The sequence below is a fragment of the Apis cerana genome, linkage group LG7 (genome assembly GCF_029169275.1).
Source record: "Apis cerana isolate GH-2021 linkage group LG7, AcerK_1.0, whole genome shotgun sequence".
Classification (NCBI taxonomy): Eukaryota; Metazoa; Arthropoda; class Insecta; order Hymenoptera; family Apidae; genus Apis; species Apis cerana.
This window is the reverse complement of record NC_083858.1, coordinates 11,729,591-11,744,214: the sequence shown is the minus strand read 5'-3', so window position 1 is coordinate 11,744,214 and position 14,624 is coordinate 11,729,591. Positions and strand designations below refer to the sequence as shown.

General features: G+C 25.6%; 2 protein-coding genes across 10 annotated transcripts; both read right to left on the bottom strand.

Moving 5' to 3' along the window:
- Positions 1-499: 499 nt before the first annotated feature.
- LOC107999335 (RAB11-binding protein RELCH homolog) lies at positions 500-6,531 on the bottom strand. Of its 4 annotated transcripts, XM_017059085.2 has the most exons (16): positions 6,239-6,531; positions 5,791-5,991; positions 5,426-5,584; positions 4,916-5,259; positions 4,731-4,841; positions 4,404-4,648; positions 4,016-4,326; positions 3,662-3,948; positions 3,257-3,584; positions 3,026-3,179; positions 2,808-2,931; positions 2,441-2,711; positions 2,224-2,359; positions 1,819-2,018; positions 1,480-1,741; positions 500-1,390 (listed from the first exon to the last, which is right to left on the bottom strand). In XM_017059085.2, exons 1-16 carry the CDS (start codon positions 6,288-6,290, stop codon positions 1,243-1,245), a joined length of 3,333 nt encoding a protein of 1,110 aa, XP_016914574.1. In that variant the 5' UTR covers positions 6,291-6,531; the 3' UTR covers positions 500-1,242. The 4 variants fall into 4 exon arrangements, with proteins under 4 accessions (XP_016914574.1, XP_028523190.1, XP_061933204.1 ...); XM_028667389.2 differs by lacking the exon at positions 6,239-6,531 and having other exon boundaries at positions 5,657-5,934; XM_062077220.1 differs by lacking the exon at positions 6,239-6,531 and having other exon boundaries at positions 5,668-5,934.
- Positions 6,532-6,825: 294 nt separating this feature from the next.
- On the bottom strand, positions 6,826-13,515 carry LOC107999336 (cyclin-dependent kinase 14). 6 transcript variants are annotated; one of them, XM_062077228.1, is made up of 7 exons: positions 13,374-13,515; positions 11,157-11,246; positions 10,552-10,680; positions 9,852-10,075; positions 9,349-9,734; positions 8,733-9,277; positions 6,826-8,651 (listed from the first exon to the last, which is right to left on the bottom strand). In XM_062077228.1, exons 1-7 carry the CDS (start codon positions 13,417-13,419, stop codon positions 8,560-8,562), a joined length of 1,512 nt encoding a protein of 503 aa, XP_061933212.1. In that variant the 5' UTR covers positions 13,420-13,515; the 3' UTR covers positions 6,826-8,559. The 6 variants fall into 6 exon arrangements, with proteins under 6 accessions (XP_061933212.1, XP_061933213.1, XP_061933211.1 ...); XM_062077229.1 differs by having other exon boundaries at positions 9,852-10,048; XM_062077227.1 differs by lacking the exon at positions 13,374-13,515 and adding an exon at positions 12,761-13,215 and having other exon boundaries at positions 9,852-10,048.
- Positions 13,516-14,624: the final 1,109 nt, after the last annotated feature.

Genomic DNA, 14,624 nt, shown 5'->3' with positions numbered 1-14,624 from the left:
TTTGCACGATAATAATACATGGAATAATATTTAATAAACATAAATAGATATATACACGTATATATATATATGTGTGTGTGTGTGTGTGTGTGTATGCATATATATGTAAAATAATGATAATATGTTGATTATGAAATACAAAAAAAAAATATCAATTATTGTACACGCGCGCGCGCGCACGTATGTATGTATGAAATATATGATACATTGATTATATACATGTATTGTTTTAACATATATGTATATATATATATATATACATATATATATAGTGTATGTGTGTGTGGCGCGCGTGCGCGCGCGGTGAATACAATAAAATATTCTTACAAAATATAATCTATTTTAAATAAATTTGATTAATTTCTTTTTTTTTATAGTAAAAAAAATAATATTCATATTCATAATGACCAATATAAGTACAAATATACATTAATTATATTTATAGATTTATGATATCACACAAAATCTTTAGACGTGACAAAAATAAAAACTATTTTGCTTTTTAATATCAAATAGCAATACAAAATGAAATCATCTTTATTAAATTTCTAACATTTAATGTTTAACAATCACAATCTATTTCTTAAATGTGAATATACTATATAACTACATTCCTATAATTTAAAATATAATAAATATTTTTAAAACTATACTTTTAAATTCGAAATATTATTATATTATTATGGCAAAATATATTTAAATTTTTTTTTAATAAGAGTTAATTACATTAATACACAATTAATACACAAATTATTTACATTAATAAAAATATATGAGATTCATTTTAATAAATATATTATAATTACTTAAAATATAAATAATAAATTATAATAAAGAGAAATAATTATGTAAAGTATTATAAGTATTTAATATCATGCTTAATTCTGCAATTAAAAATCAAAATCAATATTCTATTAATTTCTGTTCTGTTAAATTTTAATTTTCAAAACAGTAAATTTTGTAATTCACATGATTTAAAATTACATCTGAAAAGGCACACCATTATCGCAATATTCAATAATATTTATCAAATTTATATCCTGATTATAACGAATAATACTTATAATAATATTATATTCTGATTAGTATAAATTTTGTGCATCACTTGTACTTTTAATTGTATAATATATATTAAGTACAACATAAATATTATAAATAAACTTTGAAAACAAAAAAAAAATGTAAAATTTTAAAAACAATGAAATATAATATTTATAATTAAACATGAATAACAAAAAAATTTTATTTCTTTCGAAAAATACTAGACATACTTGGCGAACTAGTTTTTTGTTGAAATATTTTGCTCACTCTCTGTCTCATATCTTCTACACCTTGTCCTACGTTTACCGAAGCCATTGATAAAGAAAGGCCAGAACTCATTGATAAAGATCTAAGAAAATAAAAATAAATAACTCACAATAAATTTATTTTCAATATCATCAACATAAATATAAGTTCAAAACACATTTAAATATTTACCTCTCCATTGGTTTTGAAAGATCCTGTCGTGATTCTGTTTCTCGTAATAATGATCTAACTGTTTCTTTTTGTTGAGGTAAATATTGATTAACCAACTGTTCGAGATATTTTAATCCAGGCAATAACACGCCAGAAACACATTGATTACTCAATGGACAATAAACCAAAACAGAATATGCTTCAATTAATGAACTAATGAGATCAATTTTACGACTTTGCTGTAAGGCTGATGAAGTTATGCCCATTAATTGCGTTGCTATAACTATAAAAAATTAAAAACTATTTAATGTTTTATATATCATAAATATTGAAAATATAAAATTTCTAATAAAAATTTACCATCTTCTATATAATTTTGAGGGCAATTAGGAGCAATAAATGCTAATGTTGAGACCAAAGGAAGTGCTAAGGTTGGCGGAATGCCATGAGGTTCTTTAGCAATAGTTTCTAAAGTTAAACGTGCTTTATCACGGATCTCTCTAACTTTACATTCCGTTATTAAACGACCAAGAGAAGGAATTGCAGCAGATCGAACAGTTCTGAAAATGAATAAATACTATTTTAATTATGTTCTAATTATACTAATTAATAAAAAATATTAATAATTAATAAAAAAATAAATTCTAATTATATTATGTTAATTAATTATTCATATTTTTTCAAAATGAATAATTGAATTAACTTTATAAATATAAATAATATTAATAATTTGAAGTGAACAAAATATTTACAAAGATATCTTACACATCAGGATCACTAACGAGCGTTACAATTGCAGGAACTACCTTAGCACTTGCTAATTGATCGGAAATATGAGCTATTATACAACCAAATAATGTTGCAGTTGTGCATCTTACAATAGGTCTTTGATGTACTACCCCTATAAAAAATAGAGGAAGACATAACTTGATTACTAAATTTCTAATAAAAAAATTCTATTTTAATTATTTATAAAACTAACCATCCCATAAACCACTAAGAATATGTTCTTGCATATTTTCTTGAGCGCATAACATAATAATTGCGATCTGTAAACTAGTAATATTGGTGCCACTCATAGATAAAGCAACAAGAAATTGTTTTAAAGATTTAGAAACATCTATACCATTCAAAGTGGACAATATTATTAAATATGTTGGAATTAATGTCAAATTCATATTCTTTTTATCAGTTGATAAAGTCGTTAATTGTTGTTCAAGTTCAGTTACTTCAGATGCAATTATTGGTTGAATCTAAAAAATATAAAATTGTTAATTATTTTTATATGATATTTACATTTTATCAAAATTATGAAATATTTAAAATCAAAATATTAAATATTAATTTACCCGTGTTTGTGTAATATATCGCCCAAAACCCAAACATAAAGAATGAATATATGTTAGAAGAGCATTTAAAATTGTCTCTTGATTAATTTCGACAGACTTTACCATTTCCAAAATGTCCAATACTCTAAAAGTGTTAATATCATAAATATATAATACTTATTATAATTATTATTAATTAAAAATTATTAATTAAAAATTTAAAGAAAAAAACAAAGTACAATTTGTTTGTAAACCAATCTAATTCTGGCCATGAATCATTTTCCCACGTATTTGCAAAAAACGCATTTAGAAGATTTCCTATATCCACATCACCATCGTAAAATACTTTTGGATTAACGATATTGGAATGACACAAATTCACAAACATATCAGCTATATAAAATATAAAAAATTTTAAATATTACAATTATTTAAAAATCTATATATAAATTATATTACGATATACTCACGTAAATCAGATGATGTTCCATGTTCAATATAAGTTCTAACTGAATCAGTATCTGCTATGCAGATAACCATATGTGGAAGTAAATACTGTAATACTCCAACTGATGATACTATTTTTTCTTCATCGACATGATCTTTATTAGGTGAATGTTGAAGATATGAAGATTTTAAATGATTTTTTACTTTAGATATAATACGTGGCAATAGATGTGTCTGTAATCTTTTGAGAGAAAGCGCCCATTGAGCTAAAATTGGTAAAAGTAAGGAAGATGCAACTTCAACAACAATAGATGATATATCATAAAGTGCTGTTAATGCTAATTCTTCACACTGAAAGTAAATATTAATAACATAATATATTTAAATTAGTTTCTTAAATATTAAATTTATTAAATATTAAATAATACCTGAAAATATTTATCAGGATCATCCATTAAAGCTATCAATAATGCAAGACTTCTCACCACACTAGCCCTAACTGTAGGATCTTTATCTTCAAGTAACATTTGTTGAAGCATAGAAAGCATTAAAGAATTTCTTATGCAAACTGACATATATGGAGCTAATACAGAACAGCACTCAACAGCTAATAATCTTTTTTCAGGATATTTGTGTTGACTTTGTTCCCAACAAATAGTCAAAATTTCTTCACCTTCCATTGGTTCATCTTCAAGTTTTGCCATAGCAACAAAACCTAATATTAAAATGAATAAAAAATAATTACATATTATTTATAATACATAATTATATTTCGTACTAACCAGCTAAAATCAATTGTCTTTCGTCTTCTTGTGGCCTTTTCTTTAGATTAAATAACAATTGTAATAATTTTTCTCTTTCTGTAGAATCGTTATGAAGTCGAATTGTGCTTAATATTAATGGTATCACTTCTTCGCGCTTATTTAAAATAACATTAGGTACAATCCGAGGTAATGTTTGTGTTAAAATTTGAATAAGAGTATCACGTGTTACACCATTTTTGAAAATTTCTTCTGCAGTAGAAATTGCAGAATTTGAAATATTTATTAAGCAATGTGCTATTACTTCCATTTTGAATTTTAATGGTAAATGTCTAAAAACATTTGTTTTTCATAAAAAATATATATATAAATATACATATAAAAATGATATATTATTAAAAAATAATACCTAGATGGCGGATTAGGAAGAATGGATGATCCTTCGGTAACATCCACTCTAGGTAATTGTATTCTAGTCCATTCTTTATCTCCGGGATCAGTTTCGCCAAGACTGACAACAACAGAAACACTATCATCTTCTTCGACTTCTTGAGTCACTGTCGATGTATCACGAGCTGGTGTTTCAAGAAGTTCAAATTTATCTGGAGTAGTAGAATTTGAATTTATTGTTTGTATCGTTCCGCTACTACCTTGCTATATAAAAAAATATATCGATTAAAAAACGAAAAAAGACAATTTTTTTGAGTATCTTTTATACAAATATTAAAATTTATACCTTAATTGGATTTTGAGATAAATTTTCACTAGTGACAATAAATTGTTGTAAATCCAATCTTTCCTGTTCTAATAATGCAGTCTGTTGTTTAAGTTCCTCTACTTTTTTTACCTATTAATAATGTTATTTTAATAAATCTAATTTAATAAAATATAAAATTTATTATAAATATAATTTTTACAAACCATTTCTTTAAATTCATCTTTCTCTATTTCTACTTCTGATTTTTCACAGAAATCAGTTTGCACACCAACATTTACAAAAGATGATTTATCATATCCATTTGTTCTCATATATTCTCTATAAATTTGTAATAATTCTGCTGGTTTTGGAATATTTAATCCTACATCTTGCCAATCTTCAAAATCTTGATTTTCATTTTCATCACTAAATGTAATTGATGTTAATTTGTAAGAGCTTGCTAACAAGTATTCGTTAACAAGAAAATTTATAGCTCTTTGTTCATGAGGTTTTATAGGGGTTTCATTAGATAAATATTTATCAGAGAATTTATCAGATATAGTTCCTTCTAAAATGTTTAAATAAATATTAGTTTGAATTTATAATTATAATATTAGTTTATAATTATAATTATCAAACTCAAATAATTAATTAATAATAAATATATTTATTAAATAATAAATATATATATCAAATATCAATATCAATAATATCAAATATGTGTGAAAAAAAACCTGTTACTACTGTAAGATTTGCACGGAGAGCTGAAATATTTTCTCTAGCTTTTCTTAGTTCAAATTCTAAAATTGCTACTCTTTCATCAATACCTGCACCATCTTCTGAATATCTTGTCATATCAAGCGAATCCAAAGTAGCCTGACTAGAAGATCTAGCTAATAACATAAAATTCTAATATTATATTACTTTTGCAATTATTTTTTTTATAAAGAATAAATAATTATTACAATATAAATACAGCAATATAAATACAGCAATAAAAATTTGTTCTTGCATTAAATTTCTTGTTATTTTTTTATTAATTTTTAGTGTTAATAAATTTGTATAATAACATAAATAACTCCCACATCGTTTTACATACGCATAGTAGTATATGGTTCTGGCTTAATATTTTGATTTTCAAAATGATTTGGATTTGAAAAAAATTCTTTTAAAATAGGTAATTCTTTTCCAGCTTCACATAACTCTGCATGTAATTCTAAAGCCGTTAATAAAAGCTTTTCGTTTAAAAGTTTAATAGCAATTTCCTCATAAGATATTGTTGTTTTAATATTTGTAGATCCTGAAATAGTATATATCTAATATTATGGCATTTTTATAATAAAAATAAAAATTAATATGCAAGAATTTCTTTGTTCTAACTACCGATGACGTGTATATATTTTGTGTATATCAGTGACATAATTTACATTCGTTAAAAATACATTATTTTAATTTTTAATTTTATATAATAAATAAATATTATTTTAAAAAATATAAAGGATATAATTTTTTTTAAATAAAATCAATTAATAAAAATTATTTATTACCTTTACTGTCCGTGGACAGAGGATCTCTAACCTCCTGTATAACATCAGCCATAGCTTTCACTTTGTATGATCGTTTAACGAAAATGACATGTTCATCTAACTTGATGAATAAAATAATAATCCATTCAAAGACGTGCTATGCTTTTATTAATTTAATTAAGTATATTAATAGAAATCACTTGACTTTACGAAACGTAACACTTTACTTATAATGACAACAAAGCCATGTTAACCTCTATGTCATTCTATGTCAAACTAATATTTTTAAAATGGTAATTATGAATACATTAACTTTTTAAAATTTATTATAATAATATATATTATTGTTTGTAAATAAAATTAAAATCAATTTATAATTAATGCTACGTTAAATTCATTTAAATAATTATTTAAATATCTAAATAATATACGATTAATTATAATATACAAAATTAAATTCAGTTTTTTATAAAAGTTTTATAATGTATCATATTATTATAAAATTTAAAACAATATTTAAAAAAAAAAGATTTTAATAATTCATAAAGATTCCAAATCTAAACTGCACTGAATAATATATAAGGTATAAATTTTTCAACATACACGTATACTTCAAAAACATAGTTCTTTATCTTTCTTAATACAAGTTTGAAGCAATTCGAATACCTCAATGATTTCTTAGAAAAATTACAAATAAAATATAATTATAAAGAAATAAATGTGTATAAAATCAATACTTAAGCAGAACAAGTATTACAGATATAAGGCTTTGCATTATATTATACTTAACAATATAAATGTTCCTGTAATTTGCACATGGAAAACCTAACAAAGAACAGGTAGGTCTCAAGTGTACCGAACTACGCTTTAATTTATTATAAAGTCACATTTATTAGTCTCAGCTCAGCTATCTCAGCGTCATCAATAATACGAACCTGGTGTTCTATATACAATCTACCTTCTGCGCGTCTTTTTTCAAATAATCTTTAATAAGTAATAATAGTAATAACATGTCCCAAATTTTTTCGAAATATTTTTAAAATTTTTTTTTCGCCTCGTTGATATTTTTATAAGTGTGCTGAAAAATTGGTATAAATGTAAATACTAAAGGATTAATATTTTATCGTAATAATCATCGTAGCTTAGAGAAAACTCGGAAGGACTGTAACACTATTTTACATTATCTTATATTACTATTGCAACGTTATTAAAGTTGGTTCGTTTAGAGATATATGATTTTTAAAAACCACTTAGAAACGATATTGGCCGAACAATTCATTCTAAATAACTAATACCAATTTAATAACATTTTATTCCTACAATTCGTTCAAGCACCATTAGTTGTTTAATGTATGAGCGATTGAACAAATTGGATTTGATTACGTCTATAATTATTACTTCATTCTTGATTTACTATCATTGATAGATACTACTTTGTAAATGTCGATAATGAACTTCGATCGACACTAGCATGCTAATATTAATTCTTACAACTAGATCACTATCGTTGATAATATCAACGATAAGATTTTTTCGTTAGTCTTGCCATATTTCATAATGTTGGTAGCTATGACATTTGATTCGTATTGGTATTTTTTTCTCTTAGAATTCTATTATTTATTCCTATCATCACGTCATATAATTAACAACTAGTTTTAATTCGAACAATCATTTTTTTGTTACATACCAATATATTCAATTGTCTCAGTAACCAACAATAAAGTCAAAAACAGCATAAAATTTATATGAAGTATTACAGGTCTTCCAGAATTTTTCTAAGTTATAATTATTTTATTATATCTTTTCTAAACAGCAACCGCCATTTCCAGACTTCATTCAGACTGGGATCAAGAACCACAAGGCGGTGTAGTATTCTTTTTTGATTGGTATCAATCTAAATCTAATATTTGGACGAAGTGCGAGGATGGGTCGTGCGTGCTTTTGCTTTCTAAATCGAGCGTGCGAATCTCAAAATTGTTTTACTTCATTTAGCCACAGATAGCTTACTTTCGTATTTTCTTTGCCAGTTAATAATTTATCTTCGTTAATTCATTTGATATATGTATATACTAGTTTTGGAAAAAAAAGAAAGAAAACCAAAAATATCGCAATTATGTATATGCTTGTATTTGTGTTTGTATATGTATGTATTGTGAAGAATGAGTGGAATTTATAGAGCAGCCCTGAGAAAGAGCGATTGACGCGCATAGAAATAATGTATATGTGAGTTAAGGCAATAATGCCAATGTAAATCTAATCTGTATGAGAATGAACGTTTCACTGAACATGTGAATTTGGGAATTACTTATTATTTACTTTTTTCTTTATATTTAATTTTAACTTCAAGTCTTAAGAGTTGTGTGACGCGAATCTGCACACCCGTGCCTCGAATTTGTATACAAATGACAACCTTCAACACTAAATATCGATACTTCTGTAAAGAAATAAAAATCAATCAATGATAAATAATTCCACTGAAATATATTTTTTTAATAATCATATATTATTAACTTACCATCAGGCAATTCATATAGTTTTCTAGGAAGAGAGGCAAAATAAGGATGCCTTAATGCTTCTTCAGCTCCTATCCGTTGGTCAGGATTTAATTGTAAAAGTGATGATGCCATACTATCACCTTCAGCAATATCATAAAGTCTAGGAAACGAAAGACCCAATTTTCGTGGAGGATAGAATCCCAGTCTATGCGGTTTATATCCTGGCAGATGTGTAACACCAGGCCAAGTTTCTTCAGTAGGAGTACCCAATACTTTGAATATTTTATCAAGTTGGTCGTACGTACAGCGTACACCTGGGAATGTTGGTTCACCAGTCAACATCTCCATAAATATGCAACCTACTCCCCACATATCAAGCGAGGTAGAATACTCTGTGGAACCCAAAAGAACATCAGGTGGCCTGTACCATAATGTCACAACTTCATGTGAATATGTATGTGATGGTACAGATTTAGCTCTTGCTAAACCAAAATCTGCTAATTTAAGTTCGCCTATTTCACTGATTAACAAATTTTGTGGTTTTACATCTCTATGTAATACTCTCCTAAATTAAGATACAATAAATTAATTATCAATATTAAATTTTAAAATTTTAATATATATAAATGCTTTTACCTGCGGTGACAGTATGCCAATCCTCTTAATAATTGAAATAAAAATAGTTTAACATTTCGTGGATCTAAACCACCATTACCGCTCCCATACCTTTCCATATATTGTGATAGATCAGTATGAACATATTCAAAAACGAAAGTAAGAGTCTCACGCGTATGAATTATATCGTGTAAAGTAACGATATTGCTATGCTTCAATTCTTTAAGAAGGCTTGCCTCACGAATGGCAGTAAATGGAGCACCTTCTTCCTCTTGTAATCTAATTTCTTTAAGTGCCACCATTTGATTTGTAAGATGACTATAGCCTTTGAACACTGTGGCATATGATCCTTCCCCTAATTGTTCCAATTTTATATAAGCTTCAGATTTACCAAAAGGGGAATCTCCCTGTAAATATCATATATATATATATATATGATATATATATATATATATATATATACAGATACTTTTTTACACTAAAATATTAAAAAATAAAGATAGAAGATATGAACTTAACCTTACCCCAAATGCTGAAAATCTCTTGGTTCTTCTAGGAGGTGGATCTGGCCCAAGGAAGACCTCTGATTTAGGTCGCGGTGGACGCCGAGGTCGTAAGATTACTCTTGCTTCTTCTCGTATATCCTCATCAAGAAGCTTGGAATCACTAGAAACGGAAAGCTGCCGATGCACTCTCTCATGGTCGCCCACACCTGTCCATTCTATGACATCCAATTTCGTCCTTAAAACTTTCTTTAAAATAACAGCAATAGGAATCCACGTAGAATCATAATCCCTCAATATTTTATTAATACATAAAAAAATTTTAATTTATATAATATAGATAATTTAATTATATAATATAGATTATCGAATAGATATAATTATATTGAATCAGTTTAATCATATTAAGTGTTACTGATTGCTATTAATTAATAATAATTAATAATAATAGTAATAATTAATAATTAGTAATTAGTAATAAATGTTTAAATGTATAAATAGATATCAAACATCAATATAAATATATAAATAGCACTTATTCGTGTCACATATTATATCTTTAAAAAAATACTAATTATCTTAATAAGTACTGATAATAATAAAACTTACTCAGTTTGATAAAGTTATAATATGATAGAGTATTATAATTTATATTGTTAATGATTATATTATATGATTATAACGTGATTATTCTTATAGCATGTATAAATTTTACACTTACCGTAACGACGATCTTTATCTGCAGGTATATTGCCGTTTGGTTCTAAACGGTCTAGGAACTCCTCGGAATAGCCATTATATGGCAGTTGACCTCTATTTGCAGCATCATCAGCCTCTTCTTTTGATATTGCTAAAATAAAAAATATTAATAAATTAATATTAGATACAATAATTTTAGAACTATATATTAATCATTTTATTGTAGTAATCAATATAATTGTAAATATACATTAGAATATATTATTTAATTAATATAATATCATATAGCATAATAGAAGTACAAAAAATTTTACGATATAAAATAATAATAAAATCAAATAATAAAATTAAATGAGTAAAATTTTTCAAAAATTTATAAAAAAAATATCAATTCTTTGATAAATTCTTTGATAAAATATAAATTCTATTTTATACAATAAAAAATATACTGTCTAAATATATTAGATAAAAAATACTAAATTATTATCATTGTTATTTCATATTATATTAAACTATTTTTATCATTTTGTAAAAATAATTTCAAAAAATATAAATTAAATGTTAATTAAATATTAATTAAATGTTTTTTATATTTTTTTTAAATGTAATTTTTTTAAATATACTTACAAAGTCTTCCAAAGCTGTGGCTAAGCCTTTTTTTCAGCTTTTGTACTCTGCTAAGAGCACCTCCTTTCTTCTCCCGCATTGTCACAGACCCTGTGCATAATAATCGCAATCTTTAGCAACTGTAAATCAAAACAAAGATATATAAATTCAGACATTGGCGTACTGTAATATATGACCAAGAAACTGAGAATAATTCAAACATTATGGACTATTACATGTATGATGACATCATGCAATATGCAATGCCAGTGTTCCTCAATCTTATGATTAATGGTAGCATGGAATATACAAATTTATCTTAAATAAAATACAATATATATTTGGATAAAATGCAACATATATATATATATATATATATATATATATATATATATATATATAATTATAACAATATTATCAATGATCATTTTTTTTTTTAAAAAAGCATTCAAAAGTTTATTTTGCGTATATAGATAATGATATTTTTTTTCCTCTGTTGAATAAAGTGAAGATTATACTATATAACAGTATGTTCGTTTAAACAATGAAATAATAGAGCAGAAGAGTTTATAATTGTTTGTACAAATGCAAATGACATTCTTTCTTAATTTATGTACCATATAAGTATGTATACTCAATTAGAAAAGATAATAGTAGCAGTTGTTCATTATATGACAAAGTTATTCTATTAAAAAAAATTTATAAATAATTAATATACTAAAAGTAAAAGTTTGTAGATAGAAAATTTAAATATATTTATATTTTAAAATTTAAATATATAAAAAAAATATACAATGCACTTGATATAAAAATATAAAAATTAAAAAAAAAAATACATTTGATATTTAGAAAATAAAACAAATCTTTATTTTATTAAAATTAAACAGATTTTAATTTTATTCATAGAAATTTAAAAATACAAAAAATTATTAATAAGATATGATGTTACAATAATAATAAACAATTAAAGAAAAAATACTATAAAAAAATAATATAAATGTTTGAAATTGATTATATAGTTTTTTGAATGTATTTGAATTTTTTTAAATTTATGATTTATAATTAAAGAGCGAATATCTTATGATTTAATTATTAACAATTATTAAAAAATAAAGAATAATTAAAAATTTGGTAAACACATACACACAAGTTCGTTCTGAAGAACTTAAAGCAGGATGACTTAAAAATACCGCGACAATATTCTTGTGTTTATATGTATCATCTATCGATAATTCTATTTTATTGTAACATGAAAAACTGATATGGGATATGTATATATATGATAAAATGAAACTGAAAATCCCAGAATTAAAAATAAAACCTTATTAATGATATATAAATATATAAACACGAAAATATTATGTACGTTAAACGATAGCATTGGCTTTAAAATCACTAAGAAAGAACCACCCTGTATATATATATATATATATATATATATATGGTTATGTTTAATATATAATGAATATAATATATAATGTGTGTATATATATATGTGTGTGTGTGTGTGTGTGTGTGTGTATGTAGGATATGTAAATATGTATATGCATGTGTTATTATTAAAGGTCAATGAACTGAATAAAAAAAAATCTAATTTTTATATATATAAAATAACGATAAATTACGTTGATAATTTCCAGAATGGCTATTGACTCCACATTTCGTTTCACGATAGTCCGCATGCTTCCCCGTACACAAAAGCACTTTTCTCCATTCACGCATCTGTCGTGGTTTACGAATGACGTTTTCGCGGCAACAAAAGGCACTGCAATATTCGCGGCACAAAAAGTGATGATGCACAACTTTGATGCAATCTCACATCTGATAAACTCGTCTACGCGTCTGAAGTTCGATAAAAAGATTTGCCAAGAATGTACATGATCCGTTTCTCTCTTCGAAATACATACTGTTCGTCCCCCACCCCTTTGGTTTGTAAACGACACTCTCCTAGTCTCCCTCTTTACCGCACTCTCTTGGCCTGTCATTTTATCTTTCTCCATCAGACTAACAATTCATCCCCATAAACGAAAAATTTTTGACACTCTATCCAATCTACTTAGTCGTATTTTATCGAATCCACATGTGCAAAACAGAAAGACAAAAATCCGAATGAAAGATAAAAATGGAAAGCGGTACATGAGCATTGAGGATACAATCTAATGTTGCAGAAAAATGAAAAAGGAGGAGACACACACGAAGGAATTGTGTGATAATTAAATCTCGCAGACATCAACTTACCCTCTTTGCTCTTGGAGGTGGTCGAGCCCTTGTCTTGACAGTACATGATTACTCATTCGTTCGAAAGCACGAAACACATCACATATGGGCGGTGACGCACTGTGTGTGTGTGTATATATAAGAAACTATGTTTCGTGGTATTTCTCTTGGGTAGGTCAAGTCTGGCGAGCACTTCCTTCACCTTTTCCGTATTTCATACATTGGTGATAGCGTATATCTTCTTAATGAACTAATCGCCATGAAAAACACATTACCGATTCTTCGTTCACTGTTTAAGATCTTACGCCGTGCGCTTTAACTGTGATAAACTCCACTGAGATTTCCCCGGTTAAATCTTGCTAAAGCTTTGCAAACTTCTATGCAAGATCGTAAGTATTTTTTACAACCGGGGACTTTGTCGTGACTTTCTGGATATATGGCGGGTGCTCGCGCACGCCACCACTATCTCGAACAACTCATCCGCGAGAACAAACTTCTCCCACGAAGTTCTCCGTTCCCATAGCCTCACTGTCTCGCGCCACAGACAAAAGTCTGAAACTGGCTCATCTACATTAGTCTAAGTGTATATAGTTTACTACTAGTATGGAAATTTAATACTACTTTCATATATGCTCATTTACTGCCATCTAAACTTTATTATTATAATGTTAAAGATAGACTGCTTTATATTTGCGATTTTTTTGAATGGATTGTGAATATGCCTTCATATGATTGTGAATATGTCTTTATTAGATAGATATAATATTTATTTGTGATTAAAGCGCGAAGTTTGATTTTAAAATGAAAAATTTTAATTTAAAATAGTTATTTAATGCAATTCCGGATTTAAATTTAAATTTGTTATTATCTAATAAATATTCAAATATAATATTTTGATTTCATAAATATTATTAAATTGAAATGTTTTAAATTTGATCAATGATTAATTATATATTTATTAAACAATTTTATTTAAATATAAATTAATGTGTAAATTCACATTTTTTATCATAAAGTAATAATAATTAACTTATATTTTTTAAAATGAACATTGAATATTATACAAATTATTTTAAAAATATTTTTTATTTATTTCTATATAAATACTTGAAATTATCAAGATGCATTTAAAAAATAAAAATAAAAATTTAAATTTATTAAAAATCTATATAATATACGAATGCATGATTCTTATATGAATAGATCATTAAATAATAATTAACCAATAGTAATTTTCAAAAAAATTTTTATGTGATTTTATTTGTTTACTTG

Excerpts from the sequence above, each read along its gene's own strand:
- LOC107999336 (XM_062077226.1), bottom strand. The coding sequence starts at position 12,857 with ATGCGTGAATGGAGAAAAGTGCTTTTGTGTACGGGGAAGCATGCGGAC. Across the intron at positions 9,278-9,348 it reads TTGGCATACTGTCACCGCAG|GAGAGTATTACATAGAGATG; the intron begins GTAAAAGCATTT and ends ATCTTAATTTAG. Across the intron at positions 8,652-8,732 it reads ACTATATGAATTGCCTGATG|AAGTATCGATATTTAGTGTT; the intron begins GTAAGTTAATAA and ends ATTTCTTTACAG.
- LOC107999335 (XM_017059085.2), bottom strand. The coding sequence starts at position 6,290 with ATGGCTGATGTTATACAGGAGGTTAGAGATCCTCTGTCCACGGACAGT. Across the intron at positions 5,260-5,425 it reads AAATCTTACAGTAGTAACAG|AAGGAACTATATCTGATAAA; the intron begins GTTTTTTTTCAC and ends TAAACATTTTAG. Across the intron at positions 4,327-4,403 it reads CTTCCTAATCCGCCATCTAG|ACATTTACCATTAAAATTCA; the intron begins GTATTATTTTTT and ends AAATGTTTTTAG.